The sequence below is a fragment of the Lethenteron reissneri genome, chromosome 49 (assembly GCF_015708825.2).
Source record: "Lethenteron reissneri isolate LAM-NWPU_2019-01 chromosome 49, ASM1570882v1, whole genome shotgun sequence".
In the NCBI taxonomy this organism is placed as follows: domain Eukaryota; kingdom Metazoa; phylum Chordata; class Hyperoartia; order Petromyzontiformes; family Petromyzontidae; genus Lethenteron; species Lethenteron reissneri.
In genome coordinates this window covers 1,635,035-1,661,508 of record NC_083827.1, presented here as the reverse complement: position 1 = coordinate 1,661,508, position 26,474 = coordinate 1,635,035, and the positions used below count along the sequence as shown (strand labels likewise).

Sequence of the window (26,474 nt, the reverse complement as noted above, 5' to 3'; positions counted from 1 at the left end):
ACGTTTCGCTCCGCATGCTTTGGGAGCTTCTTCGGGAAGCGGTTCCGAGCAGACGGAGCCAAACCCGTCGCACGCACCGCGCCGAACAACACGCGGCACGACCCCGCAAGCGCGTCGGAGGGCTGCGATTAAAACAATTCTGTGAGCGAGAGCCAAACATCCCGCCACGGCAGAAGCGGTCACATTAATCCCGAGGCCCTGTGAGCGGCCTGCGTGGCCTGCAGTGCGGTGCGGGGTCCGCGAACCGGCGAGTCACGGGGTCCATCCCACCCTCGTCACGGCCCCAGCCGCGTGTTCTTCATTCATCTCGACCTCCTCCTCGCTCGTGACACCGTGACTCACCCCGCGGTGGCCCAGGGGCGGGTGGGGGGAGGCTTCTGCCCCCTCCTCGTGTCGCACGCGGGGACACGGCACGGCCGATGGGCACACTCGCCCGCACGAGACCATCATTCATCTCAGCCGCAAGTACAACTTAAATCATGAGGTTTCAGCTGATGGTCCTCATTTCGCTCTTGAGAGGGTCATCACCTAACCCGTAAAATACAATGCTGGACATCCGTGAAAAAGAGCTTCATAGCTCATCGGATTCCTCCAGGATATATTAAATAAATAGAGAGCATGATGTAATTGCATTCCTCCATAGATTCGATTTCTTGTAGTTTGCAAAAAAGAGCTTCCTCCAGAAGCTGTTTCATCTGACAATGCACCAGATATCCTGCCTTCTCTTAGGGGTTCTGATGAGACATCAATCAATCTTCATTTCACTTGCCAAAATCGCCCTCAATAAAGTAGGCATCAGTGCTCATTACAGCGGAATGGAACGGTACAGGGGGGCGCGGAGCGACAGCAATATAAGATAAGACCCGTCACGACCTCAGGATTTAACACCGACTGAGCTAAAGTAAATTTCAACCGCGCACAATGTGCCACCGTGCACTACGAATAGTACATAAAATAAATGAAACAGTTTTCATTGTAGATGTGATGGGAAGGCAAGTCTGAATACGTGTGTCTTGCACAGACCACGGAATTGAGCGACACTCGGCGCATTTCGGATGTCCGATGGCAGGCGGGCAGGCAGGCAGGCAGGTGGGCAGGCGGGCAGGCAGGCGGGCAGGCAGGGCGTGTTCCAGATGTTTGAGGCTGCGCTCGAGAAGGCATCGTCCCCCCATGGTTGGGTAAAACAATCCTGGGCTGGGCAGGCCTCTTGCCGTTCCCCTTGAAAGGACTGACAGACATCTTCCCGGCTTCCTTCTAGAACTCGCCGAATTACGCCTCCCCCTCCGACCATAGCACGACTCCCCGGGGAAAGCGCGACTCCCGTGTCTCACTCCCCTGCTCACAATCCCTGCCTCCGACTCTCGCTCTGCGCTTCTCACCAAACGAATCGATCGGCTGCATCTTCCTGCAGTCGTCGACTCCAATGATCTCGAGCAACTCGAGTAGACGTCTTCCGGTTCACACCACGACCAAGCGCCCCCCCCCCTCCCCTTTCTACAAGGCCGGTTAAACGCGTGGTCGCCTTGCAGGCTCACCGCCTCCCATCACGGCCCTCGTCTCGCTCCGCTTCTCCCGGATCGACAACAGCCACGCGCTCAATGCAAGAGGTTGGGAGTGAACGGGGGGGGGGGGGTGGTGGTGCCCGAGAGAGGGCACTTCTTTCCGCGATCATTCTTTGACAAAATAGATGAGCACACGAAGTGTCTCCTTCGCACGTCTAAATTGTCTCCACACAACCCATCGCCCCCCCGCAGTCCCATGGGAGTGAAATAATTTCAGGAGCCTTCCACGATCAATTTATGTTATTAGAAATGACCGTTGGGGTTGTTGTTGTTGTTATTGCACGGCACGAAGACCATCTCGTGATAAGGACCGCCGCAGTCTGTGGTGAAAATATCGAACCGGAGGGATGAGAAACCTCAAGATCGTGCAGACCGGCTGCGCGATTACTCACAGTTTCGGCAGTAATTGGATGCACTGCCCGATGTTGCATTCGAAACGAACACAATCTGATGGATCGCCCTCTCCAAATTGTACGACCAGCGGTCGATACGTGCCAGTGTGAGCCGCTGTACATCAGAATCAAAATCTTGATTTTTCCTGGAGAAATCTCATGAAGAAAGTTACAATACGAAAAAGAACGATAGGAGTGCAAAGTATAGGAAACGGTAAGCAAGCACACTAAAAAAATAAACTAAACAATTTTTTACTTCACCAGGTAAAGCCCAGTGAGCTATTAGTTCATTTTCAGAAGCAACCTGACCACAATTGACAGCTCGACAAAGTGGCTTATCATCGTGTGGAGATTTTTAGCAGCCATACCCGCAGGACACCAGGCACGCGTACCGGTACTTTTCAGAGCGATTCCTCATCCTACGACGCGAAATGTCTGCATGGACACAGCAGGGAACCCAGGCTGCTGCTGCGGTACAGACGGTTTCACACGGCGACGTCTGCATTTCCACCCCCACTGCGCGTGCCGGTTTACGGAATGTAAAATTTAATGTTGTTATGTATTATTGTGCACGTCTACCCGGAAAAGCCTCACTGCGTCTCAAGACTCGTTTTCAGGAGGGGCCTGTTCAGTTTTCGCAAGTAGGGGGCGATGTTGCTGCTGCTGCTGCGCGTGATCCCAATTGAGTCATATGCAGGTATCATTTGTATTCCTGTTTGGGCCCAATAACAGTTACATGATCATTCATTTCTAGCTGTGAGAGGAAACCTGATAACCTAGAAGAAGTCCATGTAGAACAGGGGAAGAACATACAAACTCCACATAGAAAGGCTCCCTAGTCAGGAATTGAACCCAGAGGTTCTTGCTGTGGGGCATGAGTGTTACCACCACGCCACCAGACTGCCAACATGCCGCTGTGATGACTGCCGGCCGTGTGTGGAGCTCTGTAAGCACTGGCTGCTGTCCTCACAACGACATGATCTGCTGATCTCATTATCTCCACATTTTATCTTGGTATAATTTTCAACATTATTTTTTTTGTCTTTTTTTTAAGTGGTCAAGGCCAATGCTAAGCATCAAGTCAATTCTAAGTTGTGGTAATATGATCACACGCTGAAATGGAGTACTGTAATGTCATGGGGTTACCAATAATAGCTTCTCTAGTCTGATTTCCGTGGTGCGATGCATTACACTGCCCAACACTGCCAGGGCAATGCTCTCGTCAACACTGCGGCCCGATTCCGCTAAATCCGTGTCACGGTGCTGGACCGATTCTCTGTGCGGAACGGGTGGAGCCCCATTCTGCAGAATAACCCAGCGGACAGCTGGGGTCGGCGCCGACGGGAAACGTTCTTTCAAAGAAGTGGTAGAACAATGCCCAACACGGCAGCTTGAATCGGGCTCGATGTATTACAAACCTGAACAGTCTCTCCTTCATCCTACCCCAGTCTATTTACAAAATATCTCCCGAATGCAGCCCCGTCTTATAACGTGCACAATACAATATTAGGTGGAGAGTGGTGGCACGTTGGTTAGCACGCTTGTGCAACAAAATAAACCCATACATCTGAATTTGATTCCCAGCCAGGGCTAATGGCAGTGCCGATTGCTCTCCACACGAGTCTTGGACCCCCTGCAGTGTGGTGGTTGAGCACAGTGAGACGAAGCAGTCAGTTTCTGGTTGACCCGTGTCCTCGACAAAGGTGGAGGAATCAACGGGTTAAGTTAACGGTGACAGTAACCATGGCAGTAGCGACAGAAGAGTGACTAGGAGGCGAGTCACCGCTGGCGAGGGAGTAAACGGGGTGAATTTGTGAGTGCTGGTAACATAGCCCTGCTACCTGACAGCGACGAATGTTTATGGCATTGCCAGAATGGACAGACCTCTTGCCCGAGGCCTGCATACGAAGTGGGGTGGGTGGCGGTGTACAGAGGCTCATCAGCAGCTCAGAGGCTCGTGTGCATGTGCTTATTGCTCGGCGTTGTCTCGGCCTGCACGCAAACACCTTCATACGATGGGCATTCCAATCGGAGAGGAAGTTGCTTTGTAAAGCATGCATCTGTGTGTGTGTTGTCGTAGCCCACAGACCCAGTAAAAAAATACATTTTAAATCGTGGCATATCTTTCTTTCCTCTATTTCTTGTTTTGCCAAAAGCGACCTTTGTTGTGGGGCTGCAGGCTGGAGTTCACGGCGCCTCCCATCACAAGCGTGCCTTTGAATCATTCAACGGTCTCCGTGAATGTGGCAGGAGTGAAGAATGTTGCCCAAGAGACCACGCTCGCCTTCCTTCGTTTAATAGCTCACTAGCAGAAAGTACCTGGCTTTGCCCGGTGGGAAAATATATTTCAAAACTTGTTTTCTCTTAAAAACATAACATATACATACACAAATACGAAGCTATTGTGAAAGCCGGGCATTCCGTTTGTCTGTACATTTTTTCCATCAACAAAATTATAAGAGGCTTGCAGAAATCCTGAATCAAAAAGTAATAGAAAGTGGGGGGTAAATAGTTGATCTAAAAGGTTTCCGAAAATGTTTGATCCCCCCCTTTATACAATCTTTCTACCCCCCCCCCCCATATGTATATATACCTACACACCCTACATACAATACACTCAGTAGTATATCGTGACTCTGTAGTAGTATCTGGCTCTATAGTCGTATCTACTGACTCTATAGTAGTATCTACTAACTCTACAGTAGTAACTACCGACTCTATATTAGTATCTACTAACTCTACAGTAGTAACTACCGACTCTATAGTAGTATCTACTAACTCTACAGTAGTAACTACCGACTCAATAGTAGTATCTACTAACTCTACAGTAGTAACTACCGACTCTATAGTAGTATCTACTAACTCTACAGTAGTAACTACCGACTCTATAGTAGTATCTACTAACTCTACAGTAGTAACTACCGACTCTATATTAGTATCTACTAACTCTACAGTAGTAACTACCGACTCTATATTAGTATCTACTAACTCTACAGTAGTAACTACCGACTCTATAGTAGTATCTACTAACTCTACAGTAGTAACTACCGACTCTATAGTAGTATCTACTAACTCTACAGTAGTAACTACCGACTCTATAGTAGTATCTACTAACTCTACAGTAGTAACTACCGACTCTATAGTAGTATCTACTAACTCTACAGTAGTAACTACCGACTCTATAGTAGTATCTACTAACTCTACAGTAGTAACTACCGACTCTATAGTAGTATCTACTAACTCTACAGTAGTAACTACCGACTCAATAGTAGTATCTACTAACTCTACAGTAGTAACTACCGACTCTATAGTAGTATCTACTAACTCTACAGTAGTAACTACCGACTCTATAGTAGTATCTACTAACTCTACAGTAGTAACTACCGACTCTATATTAGTATCTACTAACTCTACAGTAGTAACTACCGACTCTATATTAGTATCTACTAACTCTACAGTAGTAACTACCGACTCTATAGTAGTATCTACTAACTCTACAGTAGTAACTACCGACTCTATAGTAGTATCTACTAACTCTACAGTAGTAACTACCGACTCTATAGTAGTATCTACTAACTCTACAGTAGTAACTACCGACTCTATAGTAGTATCTACTAACTCTACAGTAGTAACTACCGACTCTATAGTAGTATCTACTAACTCTACAGTAGTAACTACCGACTCTATAGTGGTATCTACTAACTCTACAGTAGTAACTACCGACTCTATAGTAGTATCTACTAACTCTACAGTAGTAACTACCGACTCTATATTAGTATCTACTAACTCTACAGTAGTAACTACCGACTCAATAGTAGTATCTACTGACTCAATAGTAGTAACTACCGACTCTATATTAGTATCTACTAACTCTACAGTAGTAACTACCGACTCAATAGTAGTATCTACTGACTCAATAGTAGTAACTACCGACTCTATAGTAGTATCTTCTGACTCTACAGTAGTATCTTCTGACTCTACAGTAGTAATTACCGACTCTATATTAGTATCTACTAACTCTACAGTAGTGAAGTACCGGTGAAGACGCTTGACGCCGAGGTTGAGGCACACGTATATTTATTTCACAGTATGACAGTGGGCATATACACTCTCGAGGGGGTATCGGCCCCCTCACCCGTATAACTCGGGATACACCCCTAGCTAACTCTGTCCTAGCCCCGAATCCTCCACTAATGGGCTAGGGGAGGCTAACTGGCCCGACACTGGTAAGTCGGGCCCGGTACCCGGAGTTCCAGACCAGCTCTTACAAGAGCACCGGCTCTGGCTTTCGGGACCACGCCACTGGCTCAATCCTGTCCGGCCCTGAAAAGGACATCGAACCAGGGGAGTCCAGGGCTCTATCTAAGACGTCTTCAATCTTCTTCCCTTAGCTTAAACATAACTGCCGAGCCCTTTGAAACATCCCCTTTTATACCCAACCCCTCCCTGAGGGGTGGGACCCCGGGGGATCATAACGTTCGAACCAGCCCCCCCCCAGGGTGTCTGGCTCGGACGTCGTAGAGAGCACTTGCTCGTGCACTTACGTAGCCCCGCCCACTGTGTTTGTTTTCCATAGGCTGCCATGCATAACGGGCCCTCTCTTTAACACCCCTACATCACCCCCCCCCCCCGCATAGCTTGCAGCCGTCCCGGCTGCCAACATACAAAAATGACAATAAAAGTGCATTTACCCCTTGACCGCGCGTGTGCCTCACTATTTTTCAACAATAACAAGAACAGCAACAAGAACACAACAAAATGCAACAGCAAGAAGAGAAAACAACCCGACGCACCCCCCCTTGAATAAATACGAATTCCGTTAAAAAAAAAACCTATATACAATTTGCAGGGAACCCACCATACACACAACACCAGGTGAACCCAACGTATGTACATTTCAATGGGCAGGGAACACACCACCCACACAACACACGATGAACACAACCTATGTACACATCTTCCGGCCTCATAACAGTCTGCGCATTTTTGCGCGCGTCCTTGCAGCGGGCCCCTCACACGGGGTAACCCCGGGTGGCGGACCGTAAGGTGGCAATTGTCCGTCCTGGAGTGAGACCTCATCCGATGCCGCGCGACCGTCGGTATCCCCAGGAGGGGTGGTCGGGCGTGAGCCCGTCAGTCCTGATGCACCTGGAGGTGGCACGGCCGGCAAGGCATTAGGTGAGAACGACGGAGACGGACCCAGTGAGTCGGTCGACCCCCCACACGTTTGGCCACGCATGTGTGAAGTGGGTTTGTGTACCGCAACGAGGGGTTTTAACCTAGAGGGGTGCACGAACCATCGCCGCTTCCCCCATTTAATGCGCACGCACTGTGGTCGCAAAACTTCGACCACCTCCACAGGGCCCCGCCACGGCCGCGCCAGCTTAGGGGAGGTAGCCAGGGGCACTTGGGGACAGTGCAACCATGCCTTGTCCCCCGGCTTCCACTGTATCACGTGCGCCCGACCCAGCCTGAGGCGCTCATTCGCTTTTTGACGGAGGTCCGAGTTTAGCATAGCAGCATCCCGCGCCTCTGTTAATTTGGCCAGATTAAATTTGACGTGGTCAGCCAATTTAGTTTTCCCTTGTGGGTCGGGGATCTGCAGCTGGGCGCGAACAGGCGGGTCGGGTTCGCGACCGTACATGAGGTAAAAGGGGGAAAATCCCGTAGCTGCATGGGGTGCCATCCGGTATGCCGCCAAGACCCCTTGAATATGCAGGTCCCAGTCAGTCTGCGAGTCCGAGACCTGCTGTGACATCATTGACGTAATGGTGCGATGCAGGCGCTCGACCATTCCGTCAGTTTGCGGGTGATACGGGGAGGTACGAATTTTCTTCGTGCCTAAGAGGTCACAGACTTGTTTGAGTAATTTACCGGAAAAATTTCTGCCCTGGTCGGTCAGCAGCCGCTCCGGAGCACCTTTGTCCAGGACGTATCCCTGAACAAAGGCCTCCACGATGGCTGCTGCCGACTGGTTGGCAAGGGGCCAGGCCATAGGCCAGCGCGTAAAATACTCGACACCTGTCAACAAATACCTATTGCCCCTGGGGGTGGCGGGAAATGGGCCCAAAATGTCCAGCGCGACAAGCTCATTTATTCTGGATACTTTGATCGATTGCAAGGGCGGGTTAGACTCCCGCGCCGGCGGTTTCCGTTGCGCACACCGAGGGCATGATCCCAATAGATCCCCAACATCCCTCGTCATACCAGGCCAAAAAAAAATCAAGTTGTAGCAGTGCAAGAGTCTTTTGGGTCCCCAGGTGTAATAGGCGCTCATGCGCGGCCCACACCACCTTGCCTCGCAACTCAGAAGGGACCACCAGCCGATGTCGCTGGGATTTGCCGTCCCAATGCATCAGCAGACCTTGCACCATTTCCCATGCATCCGAATCACCCTTCACCCGCCCAGCACCCCCGACGCGACGACGCCACCCGAGGAGGGAGGTATCCTCCATTTGGAGGCGCCCCCATTCAGTGACGGGCAACCCCAACAGGGAATCTCTTCCCTGTTGTTCGATCGAATTAGTAACCAATGGTTCGTCGTCGTCGGTGGCTGCTAAGATCGGAACCGATGCGTCCCCTGAAGGCCTGCAACGTCCCGACCCCAGGAGGCATGCACATTCGGAGGTGGTTGGCATGCGCGACAGAGCGTCCGCATTCGTATGGCGAACGCCCTTACGGTAGGTGGTTTCAAAATCAAATTCCTGGAGAACCTCCAACCATCGAGACAACTGTCCCGATGGTTGTTGAACTCGCAGGGCATACTGTAGTGCCGCATGATCTGTGCGGACGGTGAAATGCCGACCGTACAGATATGGGCGATACTGTTGGATGAAATAGACAATTGCCAACAGTTCCCTACGGGTGACACAATATCTTTGCTCCGCAGGAGACAACACCCGACTACCGTACGCGACCACCCGTTCCATGCCATCAACCACCTGGGAAAGCACACCCCCAATACCCGTGTTGCTCGCATCGGTGTCGAGCAAAAAGGGCTTAGAAAAATCTGGGTAAATCAAGGGAGGGGCTTTTACCAGGGCGTCCCGAAGGGAGCAGAAAGCAGCCTCCTCCTCTTGACCCCAGTGGAACCGAACCCCTTTAGATGTTAAAGCGTGCAGGGGTTTTGCAATTGTCGCAAAATCAGCGACGAACCGTCGGTAATACGACGCGAACCCAATGAAACTCCTGATCTCTCCCACCGAGGTGGGAGTCGGCCAGGAGCTGACACACTGCGTTTTGGCGGGATCGGTAGCAATACCTGAGCGTCCCACGATGTGCCCCAAATAACGCACCGAATCGCGCAACAAATGGCATTTTTGGGGCTTGAATTTCAAATTAGCAGCCCGCATCTTTAGGAAAACCGCCCGCAACCTCTGGAGATGTTCATCAAAAGTTTTACTAAAGACGATAACGTCATCCAAATAAATGAGGCACGACTCCCATTGCAATCCAGCCAAAACCAATTCCATAAAACGCTGGAAAGTTGCCGGCGCTGAGTGTAAGCCCATCGGCAACCGGTTGAATTGAAACAGGCCATGCGGTGTACGGAAAGCAGTTTTAGGCTTTGAATCATCGTCCAGAGGAAGCTGCCAGAATCCCGAAAGTAAATCCAGTGTGGAAAAGAATCGCGCTCCCGCCAAGGCGTCCAGCGATTCATCCATCCGAGGGAGCGGGTATGCATCGGCAACCGAAATTTTGTTAAGACGCCGGAAATCAACGCAAAACCGCAACGAACCGTCCTGCTTTTTAACCAGGACGATCGGCGCTCCCCAAGGGCTGGTGGAAGGAGAAATGATGTCGGCGGCCAACATGTCATCAACAGCCGATTTGACATGGTCCTTTTCGGCGGGACTCAACCGAAACGAATTTTGGCGAATTGGCGCGCTGTCACCCGTGTCAATATGGTGACGCAGCAGGTGAGTACAACCCAAATCGTATTTATTCCGACTAAAAACGTCGGAAAATTCCCGCAGTAGTGTTTTAAGTTGTTGATGCTCTGAATCTGACAGGTCCGTCGATCCCGCACAAAGCGCCTCGAGCCACCCTTCATCGCTGTCCGAATGCGGTCGCTGCACAGGGACAACGCTGACGTGATTTGCGACGGGTTCCTCACATGGCACCGGCGTTGCGTGAGCAAGCACGGTCCCCTGTGGGACCACCACCGTCTGCGAGCCCACATTGAGGACCGCGATGAAGGGTTCACCGTCCCCTCTTACTATGGTCTGGGCCGGAAGTAAATGAGGTCCACTAACCCCGGCCCTAGACGGCCCCAGCAGAACCCCTTGGGCCCCAACACCCTTAGCGAAGGGCCGCCGAAGTTTCAAGGGAATCAACATTTGCGCCCCCGGAGGGACGCGCACCGTTCTCTCTACGAATGCCGGCACCGTCGCGAACGCCGTCCGAGTCGTAACAGGCGATGGCAGAAACGCCATGCGTCTGCCCGACGGGAGCTCAATACATCCCTGGTCGATCAATATCCTAATCGGCATTTTGGCCAGGAAGTCCGTCCCCAGCAGGCACGGAACCGCCAGCGAGGAGGAAACAAAAATCGGCCCAGACAATTTAATTTCCCCAATACAAATTTGGGCACGAATTTGTCCGATGATGCCAAGTGAGCCCCCGTTAGCCGCATAGAATGGTACGTTAACAGGCATCAAAGGACGACTCCGGACAGGGAGAATATTGTAAATCAACTCCGAAATAATGGTCGCCGATGCTCCCGTATCGACCAGGATGCGCACTTCAACCCCGTCGATGTGCCCCACAACGGCCGACGACCCCGACGATGCGGCTACCATACGATCGGCCAGCACGGACCACTGGCCGGGTTCGATATGAGTACCCGGGGTGGTGCGTGATGGTGCGATGGTGCGCGATATCGGCCCCCCTCTCGTTGCGGTGTTTGAGTGCGTGACGGGTGTGTGCGTGGGCCAAACATGTTGGGTGCCGCGACTCGCCGGGTTATGATGGTGGAGCTTGTGATGAGGCCCGTCGTCCCGTTGAGGTGTCGTCCCGCGCTGTCGAGGAGCGCGGCACCCCGAGGCGACGTGGCCCCGGACGCCGCAGTTGAAACACCGCGGGAGCGCCGTTGGAGGAGACGGACGGTTGAAACGGCCCGGCCCGTCCCGGCCCGACCGTGCTCCTGTCGCCTGTTGCGGTCGGTGGTCGACGGCGTAGAGCTCCTCCGTCGGAATGGTGGCTGCAGCCACCGCACGCCCCGCCGATGCCCTGCTGGCTTTCCGCCGCAGTGACAGGAGGTTGGCGTGGAGGAGCCGCGCCGCCTGGAGCGATGTCATCTCCTCGTCCTCCCGGGCGACGACTGCGATGTCAAGGTCGTCTGCCAGGAGGAGGATCTTCTCCGTGACCATCGCGTCCACGCCGTCGTCGTCCATACGAGGGAAGGCCGACTTAGCCATCGCCAGGAGGCTCGTCCGATATGCTAGGGGCGACTCCTTCTCACCCCGCTTGCGGTCGTAAAATTGCTGTCGGCATTCAGCCGATGGTCCATAGACCCCGCCCAGCAGCTGTAGTGCCATCGGTAACGTAGACCGCTTCTCTCTCGGCGCCGATGTGAGGGCGGCGAGCGCGTCGCCGTCGAGGAGCGCCGGCAGCGCGCAGAGAGCCTCCTCATCGGACCATTTCGCCATCTCCTGATGGGCGAGGAAACGTCGGCGAAAACCGGCCCAGTCCCCCTCCGCGCCGATGAACTCCTTCAGCGGGGGCAGTCTCTGATGAAGCGCAGCGGTCGTTGTGGACTCCCGCAGGCTGATGTCACCACCACTCGGCTGTGCGTCGGTGCGAACGGCCGATGGGATCGCCTGTCGCGCTTGTGATGACGTTGCAGCTTCAGCGACGGCGATGTCGGAGCGGATGTCTAGGCTGGCCACGCCCCGAACAGCTGTAGCGTCGATGGCGGGAATTTCAAATTCGGACTGCTCCGAAATGGCGGGAAGGCGCCCTGGTCGTTGGCTCGCCTCGCCCCGTGTTGGATCACCGGCCCCTAGTCGCGTGATGGTCTCCAGCGTGGCGGCAGCGGCATACAGCAGCTCCGCCAGCCTCCCGTGAGCCAGCCGTAACGCGTCTGGCTGCGGCCCCTCTTCATTTCGATGCCCCGGTAAGGAGGCGTCAGGCCCCGGCTGCACCTTGTCTTGTGGAGCCGTCTCGGGCTCGACGATCTCGGCAGTGTCTTCCTCCTGCGGTACTTTGGCCCGCGCTGTTTTCCGCGTGTCCATGTTCGAATTACTTCTGACACCAGTTGAAGTACCGGTGAAGACGCTTGACGCCGAGGTTGAGGCACACGTATATTTATTTCACAGTATGACAGTGGGCATATACACTCTCGAGGGGGTATCGGCCCCCTCACCTGTATAACTCGGGATACACCCCTAGCTAACTCTGTCCTAGCCCCGAATCCTCCACTAATGGGCTAGGGGAGGCTAACTGGCCCGACACTGGTAAGTCGGGCCCGGTACCCGGAGTTCCAGACCAGCTCTTACAAGAGCACCGGCTCTGGCTTTCGGGACCACGCCGCTGGCTCAATCCTGTCCGGCCCTGAAAAGGACATCGAACCAGGGGAGTCCAGGGCTCTATCTAAGACGTCTTCAATCTTCTTCCCTTAGCTTAAACATAACTGCCGAGCCCTTTGAAACATCCCCTTTTATACCCAACCCCTCCCTGAGGGGTGGGGCCCCGGGGGATCATAACGTTCGAACCAGCCCCCCCCCCAGGGTGTCTGGCTCGGACGTCGTAGAGGGCACTTGCTCGTGCACTTACGTAGCCCCGCCCACTGTGTTTGTTTTCCATAGGCTGCCATGCATAACGGGCCCTCTCTTTAACACCCCTACAGTAGTAACTACCGACTCTATAGTAGTATCTACTGACTCAATAGTAGTAACTACCGACTCTATAGTAGTATCTTCTGACTCTACAGTAGTATCTTCTGACTCTACAGTAGTAACTACCGACTCTATAGTAGTATCTACTAACTCCACAGTTGTAACTGCACACATTGCGGTGGGGAGAGAAGAGGACATCACACTGTTCAGGATTTCCCTCAGCGTGTGCTTGTGCGGCAGTAACTTCGCTTGACTCTTTTCTATTTTTCGCCTCGAGAACGCGAATGAGGAGCTCCCTCACGTGGCCGCTCAGCGAGCACGTGTGCGTTGCTAGGGGCAACCGCGAGTCAGCGTTTCCGCGCATGCGCAGATGCGTGGCGCCGTGAGCAGCGTAATGTAATACTTAGTTAAACTGGTAGGAACCACCTGGTTCCACCAGCCCACAGGGGATTATTGTGTCCGTCCGTCCGTCGTGCATCCAAAAATGGGAGGGGTCGGGCTGGGTGGAGAGGGGAGGGTGGGGAGGGGCTGGATGGGGAGGGGCTGGGTGGGGAGGGGCTGGGTGGGGAGGGTGGGGCTGGGTGGGGGGGGTGGGGAGGGGCTGGTCACCCCGTGGTGTCCTTATAAAACTCAACGTTTAACCTACTCACGCCGGCTTGTGCCCGCCCTCACAGTCGGCCATATTTGCGGAATACACCACGCCGCCGTTGACCCTGGCCATTGACCGAGCAACCCAACGTTCCTACCAGCTCCCTCCGCAGGAATGTGTTGCAGTGTGATTTCATTTGTTTACATTTGACGGAAGGGAGAATCAAATAGCGCGTTTTCGTCCGGGGGCTTAGTGTGTGTCAATTCAAAGCGTTGCAAGTTTTGTGCAGACAGACAGAGAGACAAAAAATGACCTTTATCGGTAAGATATCAACCCACGTCATTCTCTTGGCACCCTGAACATCCATACTCTTTGGTTCTTTCGGTAAAGGCACGTAGATTAAAAACAAATTAAAATAACTAAATTAAATCACGACGTTTCCGAGGCAACACAAGCTTCTGTCATCAGGTGGAACAGCCACAGCAAAATGACTGTAGTGATTAGAGAGAGAGCTATTTGTGACAAGCGGTTATATAGAGTAAGAGTGGGGGGGGGGGACCATTGCGACACTGCGGACAATGTTTTAGTTTCTTCTCCGTTGAGCGCTCTTTGTTTCGTAGTTCTAGACGAGTCGACCTCTGCCGGGCAGCGCCCTCGCTGTGCTGGGGTCACGTGGCCTGCGGCTGGGCCGTTCTGTCTCACGCGAGCACCAAGAATTCCGCATCCCTCTCTCTCTTCGTGTCGTCCCATGGGCATCATTTTCATCCTGGGGCTGAAAGCACTTTACCACCACCTTCAGTAACAAACACTACCTGGATTTATGAAATATAGTCAGCTCACATTTTGGCAAATGGCCCTCCTTCATGATAACCGAGGCCATCTTCGTGATACAGAGACCATCAACATTGCCCTATGGAATGCACGTTCCGTCTGCAATAAACTAGCATCTACCCTGGACACTTTCTTTTCTTTTCACCTCATCATCCTCGTCCTCACTGAAACTCGGACAACTACAACAACAACCGCCATTCACCACTAAGTGGCGGCGACGTCACCACGGGGCTTGTGCCAGGCTATGGATGTCACCCCTCAACACGATCACAACCCCTGCAGCCCTTTCTTCCACTACCACCGCCATCGTACCCACACCCCTCCCCCCGCTCTGTTAGCAAGCATGGTGGTGGTGGTCTCTCATCACTTTCCTCTTGGGCCCCATCCCCAACTCTCAACCATTCTTTTCCCTCATTTTGAATCCCAACTTTCTTCCCTTTTCTCCCCTCACCCTCTTACTCTTCTTATTATTGATCGACCCCCTGGCCCCTACAGCCCTTTTCTACGACCACCTGCAGTGCCATCGCTCTTCTTTCCTTCCTCTGCCCCATCCTTTTATTTCATGAGGTGACTTTAACGTTCAACTTGACAGTCCCGCTATTGCCCCTTCATTGATCGCCTAAACAAACTCATTTGGCCTGAATCTGCTCCCATCTCCCCCTACCCATGTATCTGACAGTACCCTACACCTAATCTTTATCTCAGACTGCAAAGCATCATCTGTCTCCTCAGACCCTCGCCCTCCGTCCTCTCACCTCCCCCCTCTCCACTTGCTCTCCCCCTTCTCTATCCCTCGCCGTAACCTCCACTCCCTTGACATCAGCTCACTGACAACCCTCACATCCTCTCCCCGCTTCCCTCTATAGCTAACTTCTCTCCCCTTCATCCTGATACAGCCTCTTCTGCTCTCCCCTTTGCTTTACCTTCCTCCATCAACCGCCTCGCCCCCCTTCATCTTCACTCTCCATCCCCCCCCGCCCCCCAACCATGGCATACTCTTCCCCTGAGGTCCGTCGCTCTGTGCGCAAAGCCGAAAGGTCTAAATCCTCTCCCTAATTACTGGCGAAACGTCGTACTCAGATTGTAAATGTTGTGGGCTTGTGATGCAGGTGATGGGTGTAGTTACCTGAGTAGGGGCGGGGCTACCTGACGAGTGGGCAGTGTGGGTGCGGCTGTGTAGAAGTAGGCGGGGCGGGGGGAGGTGCTACAAAACGGCGACCAAGTGGCCTGCTTGAGCCTCAGAAATGTTGGTGTAACTTCACGTAAGGCTTGGCTGCTTTGGTTACGAGGCAGTGTTTGCGAATGACGGTGGCGGGAATTGTTGTTCCCTACATGTCCTTCTACACCATGGCAAAGCAGTCACCTTAATGAAGGTTCATTTGAAAATTAAATTTATCTCCCTGTTTTTTTGTAATTGCAATCAGTTATCACAACAACAATAAAAAAATTAACCCGTAAAAACAAAATTTTTCACTATAAATCCTTTATATACGTGGCATCGGTTTTATTTTATTATTCATTTCTGTTTTTCTTGAGTAAGCGTTTCATTTTTATCACATTGGTATTTTAAATTAAATATAAGGAAAGTCGTATATAATGACATTGGTCTTTAAAACGGGCGGCTAGAGTCCTCTCGTCCTCTGGCTTGAGATGGCTGCCACCTATGGGTCAGATGATTGCCTGCCACCATTAAGCAATTGGTAATTAAATATAAAAAAAAATTCCTAAAAAGTGTAAAAATTTTAATTTTTTTCACGAACATGAATTGTCACGCACAACGAGTCTGTGTGCAAAATGTCAGCTCGATTGGATCACGGGAAATGGGTTAAAAAACGACCGAAAGATTTGCATGGTCGTAAGCGCGCAAGCAAGTGAACTTAATATAAAGGATTTAAAAACATCCCACCCGCTACCATGTGGGAAAGCAGCGGCGACGATGTTCGGAGTATCATTGCTTCCAGGGTGTTTGTCTCAATTTGAGAGCGTCGTAAATGTCACGGGGCATGCGTATGATGCATGTGTCTTTGCTGGCAGCACGGAATGAGCAATGTTTGCACAACACTCCCCATGCGCTGGGACTCATTGTGTTTGATCAGCAACGATGACATCTATACTCGCAGCAGTCACATTATTTTACCTTTGACCAATACCATCACCACCAGCACTAATACCATCCCATTTCTTGTGTTATTATCATCACAAGCTTATTTACCCCAGAGAAGCCTCAATGGGTGTCACGACTCTATTCCAAGCGGTTCCTGCCAAGTTATTGCAGTGGAGGTTAATGATTGTTATGTAATTTGCGGGTATTTAAAAGTAGGCGAATTTAGACAATTAAGCTGGCACAAAGGGCCCACTCTTGCGAATGGCCTCACGGGATCTAAAATATGTGCTTGTGAATTGGACGGTGTGTATTTTTACGGTAAATACATAACCAGCGTTAATAACCAGGACGGCCTCTGATTCGAACCGTGAACCTCTGCAACCAGTGGCGAAGGCACGCCCGCGATGCCGTGCCACCGCCCCATTACAGAATCAGAATTGAGACTGCAGGAGGAATCCGACGAGCGATGCAGCTCTTTTTCACACACGTCCAGTAGGGGCGGGTCAGCAGTGTTACATTACAGGCAGGCTTATCTGAGCGCTGATAAATGTAATTAGTTATAGCGCTGTTTGTCTTGGATGTTTTTTATTTTATAAAATAAAATTGACGATTGAGAGCACGCAGTAGCGATGGCCAATGACACGCACTGGCCGCCATATTTGTTGACATTCGCTCAGCCAATGAGAAACTTCTGCTCTGAGCCCATCAGCACCCCAGCCTCCGTAATTTGATGATCACAATTCGTGATCACGATTCGATTTAAAAAAAAAGATTAGTTATTCAATGTGATTACGGTTACGCTCTGAGCCATGTCCCGCTCGCCAGTTTATTATAAAAAAACAAATAAACCACTCCATCTTCCCGGCAGTAGAATCTCCAAATCCCATCTCCCACAACTGGCGTGTGGAGGAAGTGCAATAGAATGCACTCGTGAGTCATTAATACTGATGTATACAAATATTTACCATCTGTATTGTTATTCGCGCTATTACCGATACCCCAATGAAGCCCTCATTATTGCTCATACGTAAGAAATAACGCTGTCGTGAACGGATCCCCATATTTACATTTATATAATGACCCCTTTAGCGCTGATTCGATTAGTGCTCACTTCTCCCAGAACAACGCACGTTGAGCGCTAAGCGAGGTCTGCCTACATAGTGTCACTTGTGTGTGTGCACGCATCTTTTCACCTGCGTTGTGTTGTGAGTTGTGTGAACTGTGAAAGAGAGTACGTGTCTGTGTTACGCACAAGCGTGCCAGCTGTTTGCGTGAGATACGTTTTATATTTATTATATTATTTTTGTCCTAAAACCCTTACCTCCTATGAGCATGGTTAGCTACGTAAGGTGCGAAAGAAGTTCAACATACATCATACGTGTCTGTGTGTGTGTGTTGTTTGAAAACGATTTTTATTTTATTTCACCAGGTTAGGCCCACAGAACCGTGTAGCTCTTTTTGAGAAGCGATCTGGCCTCAAATTATAGCTCAACGAAGTGGCTTATCATGTGGAAATGTATAGAAACCAAATACCGTGAACGCGTGATGTTGATTCTAAATGTGGAGGGAAAAAACTGGAGAACCCGGAGAATAATCCACGCGACCACGTGGAGAAAGACACCGCAAACTCCAAATATACAGACGTCGTGGTCGGGATTGAACGCACGCCCTCCCGTTTACCAGGCGAGGTAGTTAACATCTTGCCAGCGTGTGTGTGAGCTTAGATGTGCGTGCCTTGTCGTCATGTGCGTTGTCACCTGTCAAGTCATTGCAGGCAGTTAACTCGTAACACCTGGGTGGACTGTCCCGTGACTTTCTGCCAGCGAGCCTTCCGCACTTCACGTGCCCTCGATGTGCACCAAGCCTGGCACAAGCACTGTGGTGACGTCACCGCCACTAAGTGTGTAAGGGGACGCGTGTGTGTGCGGATGTCGTGTGCGTGTGTGGGGAGCGGTAGTGTAGCGGTTAGCACGCTGCACTGCGCTACGAACCTGGCCACCCGAGTTCGATTCCTGCTCACGGCCAACACCAGGGACGATTATCTGAAACCCGTCCTGGACCTCCCATAGGTCGACTCAGCCTCAAATTAGTACCCGATGTGGTGTGTAAACATCGCCACGGGGGAGACAAAGGCGGTCGGGCGTGGTTCTGGCCACCCACCCCCTCGTGCACCGTTCCGGCCTTGAAAGGTGTTTGCTAACAGCACTTGCCCCAACAGTCTGTGCAGGTTATACGGGGGATCTTTGTCTTTGCCTATCAGAGCGATCTGAGTATTGGCTTCGTTAATTATCCATGCAGCCCCCTGGGAATCCCGCACCCGTGGATTTGCCGCAGTTCCCCGCCTCTCGCTCAGCTTCTCGTGCGCCTGCAGCCGTTTGCCGGCAACAGATTTTACTCCGCTCGCCTCTCCCCATTTCATCGTTTTTTGCTTGAAGTTATTGACATATGGAATCTACGCGACACACGCACTTACACCATAGCTGTCAGCCCATACTGTTTACCCGTATTTTTGTGCAGAGAAATTGAGTAACAAGAAATATTGTCTATTTTTTGTGTTTCTGCCTTGTGATGGGACTTTGTAGGATGAACGTTGAAATATATAAGGGTGACCAATAATGTCTGAATTGGTCTGTAATAAGGTAGGGCACTGATAATGGGTTGACGGGTATGCACAGCAGCGACGTCTATTTTTTGTGTCTATTTGTTTGTGTTTCTCCCTTGTGATGGGACTTTGTAGGATGAACATTGAGATTCATACGGGGCACGGGGTGACCAATGAGGTCTGAATTGGTCTGTCATAAGGTAGGCAGCACTGATAATGGGTTGACAGGGTTGCTGCAGGCAGGGTTGGCCCGACCTGTGTAACGCACCCAGTCACAGCAGCCCCTGGCAGGGCTTGGCCCCACTGGGTACATGGTCCCCTCGGGGTACGTGGCAACATCCCCAGGGCGTGGGTACGTGAGGTCGTTTACAAATGTGTAAAATTATATCATACACTACATGAAAATCATTGGTGAATAATCATTTATAAATCTGGCAATATAAAATTACTACGGTAAAATGTAAATCTATTTGGTAACCTAGAACGATATGAAATACCTTTCTAAACTCATCGATCTAAATTGTGCCAATCTAATTCATCCAGTTACAATGCCGAAACGAGATTCTGATCAGTGTGGTGCCAAATTTAATATTGTAGCATTAGACCTTAATGTAAGCAGCCGAGAGCATCTGTGAATATCATTCTTCTTGAAACGAGACCTTGTAATGGTAATCACACGCTGCAGACATTTACCAGGAGCGTTGTGGCAGGAATTGAGCCATAGCGACCTCGGTGCAGACTGCCAGCTGTTACCGCTACGCCAGAGAGCTCACACTGCTGCTGCTGCTGCGTACGAAACAAATTCCACGACCCTTGCAACCGATCCGTGAACGTGCCGTTAAAGTTACAATAACGTCGCGAAACGCGTTGAGGATAATGTCAACAATGGCGAGTCACTGACCACTGGGGAAGGGAGAAAATAACGTCTCCGCGTGCGTTAGCGGGCAGCCCACGGCGGCGGCACCGAGGGCTTTGATGATTGTGCGCGAGCGAGGACTCCCGGTTGTTTAGCGAGTGCCCTGCGGCCGAGCTGTCGTGCCTCGGCTCCCAATGCCTCGTGCATGCCAATGCGCCGAGCTCCATCTCTCTCTCCCTCCCTCCCTCCCGCCCGCCCGCCCGCATCCACACAAGACGTGGACGACGACTCTGCTGCCAGCGCCGCAGTGGTGAAGGGGCGCGGTTGCGGTGCGTGGGGGGGGGGCATTGATTATTCTAATGGCTCCGGTAACAGCCTCGCCAAGGCAATGCCGCCACCGATCGAGAAGCACCGGACGACCTTTACCAAGATGGCCGCGCCCGCGTTTCTAATCCGTTACGAGCGCTGCTCCCCGCCGCCTTCCGCCCGTGCTCTCCCCGTCCCGCGCACATTCGCCGACCCTCCCCGCGGTGATTTCACCCCGAGCCTTCACGAGGCGACGGTAATGGTCGGCCCCCGAAGGTCAGGCGATCCACGCCGCGTGGTGAAACAAAACGCGGTCGCATTGCCGGGCGGTGTCGCGGCGGCGGGGGAACCAGCCCCACGATGGACGGGGATGACTGTGGGAAGAGCTTTGTAGCTCGTCGGATTCCTCGAGCACGAATACATACTCTGACTTGCGAGCCCGAGCGAGACGACAAACATTCCCGTGCGCGAGAGGGAATGCGTTTGACAGGAGAGCGCACCTGCATTGTTGCTCAGAGTAACGGTCCCTTTACAGGGCTGGTATTGGGAATACATTACTGGTGGAACTCATCAATTATTCCCCCCAACCCCCACCACATTTGAGGAGGAAAATCACTACGTGTGTGCGTCTCTATGCTTGTCTGTGGGTTTCTGTGCGTGTCTGTGGGTCTCTCTGCTAGTCTAGCACACGTATCTGTGAGCCAAATTACATATATATAAAAAAAAGATAAATCCTTGATTCCTTTCGGAACGCTGTCGCAGGGTTCAAATTGTCACTCCCACCACGGCGTTCCGGCCCATTTCCACCACTGCCCTTCACACCGCTCCAGCTCCCCCATTATCGACTCATCGTGGCGAGAGCGGAGTTCTCTGATGATGGTGGTGGTGGTCACGACCCGGGTCTGATTCCCGCTCACGAACATCGCCAGCAACGATTATCTGAACCGGTGCAGGGACTCCCCGAAGGTCGGCTCAGCCTCAAATGAATACCTGGTGCGGTGTAGAAACATAGCAACTAGGGAGACAAAGGCGGCCAGGCGTGATGCTGGCCACCCACCTCATCGTGTGCCGTGCCAGCCTTCACAGGTGCTCGCTAACAGCACTTTTCCCAACAGTCTGTTAAGGCTACACGGGGAATATTTATCTTTGGTGGTCACTGTGGTGGCAGTGAGGCGGCCGGGCCGCGCGGTACAACCACTCCCGTGCTCGCTCGGCGTAAAGTGCCAACCTCACGTCTCCAACATTTATGTTGTTGCCATTTGAGCCGAAAGAATTGACCAGGCCGCGGATGTGTGTGCAGCGGCTGGATATTTCCTTCACCGAGTGGTGGAACCATTCACCTGGAGATTTGACGAATCGCCTCGATTCACGGTCACAGGTCTATTTGTAAAATCATGTATTATTACATGGTGGAGAATTCCGGTGTCTCCCGTGGCCGCATTGGTTGTGTGGACCCGCATAACGTATCATTATGATCAGCCATTTTCAATCCACTGCTGGATGAAGGCCTCCTCAATTGCTGACCCGCCCATTCTGGACATCTTCCGGAAAAAAAGAGCTTTATAGCTCATCGGATTCCTCCTGCAGCTTAAATAATATTCTCATTCTGAAGCCATCGCCATTTCTTACCATCGCGCGATGCAACAATCCACCCAGCCACCTGCACAAGACCCGCTCTTATGGCTCCATCTCCTCGGTCACGTGCTCTCAGGCACATTCCACTCCTTGGCTGCCACTCCATCACTAACCTTGGCCATCGTCCCTGCTAGCCGTGACGCACCCTGAGATCGAGACGCACCTCCCCCACCCCCTCCATCCTGCTACGGCAGCTTGAAGCAAGTGCTGTTGGCGAGCGCCTATTGTAGAGAGTGCTGTCTGCGGGAGGGCAGTGTGCCAGCCACCTTGGTACCCCAGCCCTGATGCTCATCATGCCACCGCCACTACATCAAGAATAACATCCTAGGCTGAGTTGACCTAGGGCAGATTCACATAAGGTACAGATACAACAAGTATGACCTTTTCCCCAGAGCAAACCCGCACGTGTTTCTCAGCACCGGATCTATTATCCTAACCGTGCAGTTGCTGTAATCAAGTTGAACACGGCATCATCGGTACCAGACCTGGGTATAAATCAGTGCCCCGAGACCCGACACACGGACGCCAACCCCGCGGACCGTCCGGGTCAAAACCGGGCAGGTGGTAACCCGATATGCTCGTTGCCACTCGATGTGCATGGCCCAAGGTTGTGAAGCTGTGCTCGCGGGAGATGCCGCATTAGCTTGCACGCCGCACACACACACACATGCACGCACGCCCACTGCTTGCAAATTCCCTTGGCTGTTTTTAATTTGCAGGAGATTCCACAACCACCCCCAACACACATCAGAGAGTCACGGCAGCACTGCCGCAGCAGCAGCACACGCGAAGGTAGAATTCATTATCGCCGGTCACATCCACTCTCTCGCAGGCCCCTCACGCTGAAGTATAACGCACCACGTGGCCGGTGCTTCCGCGCCAGAGCAAGGCTTTGCCGCATCCGTGGCGCTCGCTCGTTGGCCGTCGCAGCGTTCAAACTCCCACGGAGGGCTTGTTCCTGCTGAGTGGGCCGTTACATTGAGGGGGAATGATGCTGCGGATGCAGATGGTGAACATGGCTGGATGCGGGCGCGCGTGTGGGCAGAGCAATTTTACCCACGGTGTGAATTTGGCATTCATCACGATCCTCCTGCATCGCAATCTTGGCAGACCCCACGTAGCCACCCTGGCCAAGTAGCTCAGCGGAGGAGCGACTGGCTCGAAACTGCAAGGTTTTAAGTTCAATCCCCATAAGACGTAGACTCAGCCCATCTGCGTTCTTCCGTGGTCAATAAAATGAGTACCACTTTGCGGGGGGGGGGGGGTCAACAGCTGTTGTCATATGGATAGACTTGTCTACCCGCCCCCCGAATAGAAATGTGGAATTTACACCCCTGGCTCAAAGATCTATATTTCAATGGGAGATACGCACCGCCGGCACTAATTCGCTGACTCGTCCACAATGTGCAAACATCACAGCGCGGCGCGTCAGTGGCGCGTGGGCTGGGGCGGAGAAGCGACGCGTGGTGTGGGTGCAGTCAAACTCATTCCGACGCGGACACAAACTCATTCCTCGCCATGCGCTTGCGTGGGAAGCTTGTGGGTAATTTGAGACTATGAATAGAAGTAAAGCAATGCCGCTGGGTTCATATTATATAGAAAATAAATAAACCCAAATAAATATATGCTGATGGTTAATACAAGTCTTCAAGGCTGGTACTGCAGTCTAAATATATTTATTTTTAAGTGGATATGTGCAATAGATGCTGTTTGGGTGTATTAAATTTTAATGTGAATTTGGCACGCAGTGTTCTAGTCAGACAGCTCCTCACCGAGCCGCCTGGCTTGACGCCAACAACTCATTTCCCTCCAGACATCCGGCACTGTCTCTGAAGACTCACCAACGCCTGCAGTCTGCCGTAGAAGTGGAAGTTAAAGACCCGATGGCATGTCTCCCCAGCGTCTAAGCTCTCTATCTCTCTCACCACCGATCATCGTCCATTCGGGGTCGGCGGGGTTGGACACCATCCACGGTTGCCAGCTGTCCCGGATTGACGTGGGACTGTCCGGGAGCCGGTGCACCGGTGTTCGGAGCGGGAATTGAGTTGTAACCAGATCTGGTGGTGGCTTTGCGTTGGGCGTTATTGCAGGCTGCTGACACTGTGATCCCTATGAACGCACTGATATGCAGGAGCGAATGAACAAACCGAATGGCAGCAGGCCTACGGGAAAGATACTATGTTGGAAAATAAAAGGTGCAGCCCTGCAATTCCTTGCGCATGACAATGCTCGCAAAAGCGCCTCCGCGACAGGGAGCTCTAGAGTGGACTGTGGTCTCCTCTTCCACACTGATCAGACTTTTTGGAAGAGGTGCGCGTACCCACATTATACCCCACCACACACGACCGGCCGATAAACAAAATGTGGGCAGAGACGGTTCGGGAGGGGTGGGGAATTGGGAAACTTTCAGCATCGTTTCGACTGCTCTACTCGGAGGTGGAATCGAACCGGCGTATTGGGATTGCAAGTATATTGTGACACCCCGTGGTGCCCTTATAAAACTCAACGTTTAACCTACTCACGCCGGCTTGTGCCCGCCCTCACAGTCGGGCATATTTGCGGAATACACCACGCCGCCGTTGACCCTGGCCATTGACCGAGCAACCCAACGTTCCTACCAGCTCCCTCCGCAGGAATGTGTTAAAAGCGACACGTGTCGTGCTTACTGCTCGAGACGTTTCTATTCGTGCGGGAAACCGGTACTAACGAGTATTAACCGGTGTTAACCGGGTTCCTCTCATGCACTTACTGGAATTGCAAAACAATACCGATGGCTCACCCACCAGGCCCAATTCCATTTTCTAAAATTACCCACAGAACACCACGGACAATGTTGTCTACATAGCTCCAGTTACACGGATACTTAAAAAAAAACACATCGGATCAATTAAAATCTTCACGGCCAATGCCACTTGATGATCACTCTCTTCCCTCTGCCAAAAAATATAATGGAAATCTATGGGCTCTCATCTGTTCATAAATATATATTTAAACCCTATTGCTGCGCTTCCACGGGCAATTTACGTTTCATTTTGCCCTAATGAGCGAATTCATCTGTGTTAACTAATGGCTGCTCCTCACTGTGACTTCACCAAGGTGACTCGTTAACTAAAGCCTCATTCTCCTGCATCGACAATGTGAATCCAGCAGTGCAGGGGGGGGGTGATGTGGGCAATCGCCCCCCTTCCTCCTCAGGACCCACACATCGGTATTTTATTGATATCTATCAAAGTAAATACTTTGAACGGTTTCATTACTATTATTGTAGGGCCTTATTTTAAAAGATGGGCATTTCAGGTCCACCGCACCTCCCTTGGGAATTGATGTTATTGAGGTGCCCGCTCGTGCGCTCTCTCCGGGCGCACACCTTCCACTCGCTCGCAAACCCTCTAATCGTAGCGTGAAGAGGTAACGCTGCATGCCATGTAATCGCCAGCGACGTGCCCGCTCGACTGTGGCGGTGTGAGTCTCCACGCAGTGTCACCAAGCGCTCGTGGCCATGCTGCACGTGGCTGCTGCCTGTGACCCAGCGCTGTGGAGGCAGCGGCCAGGGTTGGTGGGTCGAGGAGGTGCCACCCACCTGGCTGGCCAGGAGAGACAGCACAGTAGCAATGTGGACTCCACCTGTCCCGTCTGTTGGAGTCGACTGCCGAGTGTTCGCCCCTCGCACGGCTGGGCTTCTCCGGGCGAGTCGGGCGGAGGGGCGAGTCTTCGTGCGCCTCCGATTAGCACGGTTGGCTACGTACGGTGCGAAAAAAGTTCACCATGCATACGTACTTACGTGTCTCGCAGCTGCTGCTCGCTGCGCTGCTCCTCTCCGGCTGCACCTGGGCGAGCCCCAAGCCCGATGAGAAGGAGGAGGAGGCGCAACCACAAGCAGCACTCAGCAGCATCCACCGTGAGTGATCCCCCTGCAACTCCCTGCACCTCCCCGCACCTGGGGCGGCACAGGGGCACGGCGCGGATCGCCGCCTAACGTCGCGAGGCCGCCCCCCCCCCCCCCCCCCCCCCGCTGTGACCGAGCCGGGAGAGCGGCACCGCGGACGACCATGCCGGTGGCGCCGGTGTCGAGGGCCGCTCCGGGCCGCGTCGCAGGACGCACGGCCGCGTCCGTGCAGCGGAGGCTTGGCTGCAGCGAGCGTCGCGCTCGTTTGAACACTCGGCACCCTGGCCGCTGCCGGGTCTTACGTCCCGTCGAGCTCGATCCGGCTGATGGGGTCTCCAGCACCGAGGGTGCCCAGTTCAGTGTTGAGGGCCCCAACTGTCAGAGTGTCGCGAATCGTCTAGGTCATCTCATTCTGCGCGATAAATAATTATAATAGTACCATCAGCCTCATCAAAAACAGGGCGATGCCCACATCTCCTTCATGAATCAAAAATGAAAGGCAAGCCGCGGTAGTGCGATTGTGGCCATACAACCCAAACTATGCACCGTATCGTAAACCACTGTAGTCTGCACCCATTTAACGGAGAAAGAGGAACAGCAAAACAACACGAACTCGCTCTCCTAAAGCCCTCTCGCCGTGGCCAGCAGACCTCGACGTTGGGCGTCGAGCTCCTGAGCCACATTCCTGCTGCCAGCACACGCAAAAATAGAACTGAATGAAGCTTGGATTTTCTTTTTCTAAATCCAGTCAAATTTGTCACTTGGGTGGTTTTGTAACTCTATGGATTTACACAAAATCTGGAATTCCGATTAATCCTGTGCAGCTCCCATAAGACACGTCCTTGATGGGTGTCAGATGAGCACGCGGATTGC

At 52.3% G+C, this 26,474-nt stretch overlaps 2 protein-coding genes across 2 annotated transcripts in view; both read left to right on the top strand.

Moving 5' to 3' along the window:
- PDCD5 (programmed cell death 5) overlaps positions 1-23,269 on the top strand; it is a 483,454-nt gene extending 460,185 nt beyond the window's left edge. Inside the window, exon 8 of the transcript XR_009756650.1 lies at positions 23,259-23,269. The gene's annotated coding sequence lies outside the window, so the exon portion shown is untranslated. The remainder of the gene's footprint in view (positions 1-23,258) is intronic.
- LOC133354932 (cadherin-13-like) overlaps positions 1-26,474 on the top strand; it is a 73,028-nt gene that overhangs the window by 17,415 nt on the left and 29,139 nt on the right. Inside the window, exon 2 of the mRNA XM_061572131.1 lies at positions 25,508-25,613. Within this exon, the coding sequence (XP_061428115.1) occupies positions 25,508-25,613 (106 nt within the window). The remainder of the gene's footprint in view (positions 1-25,507; positions 25,614-26,474) is intronic.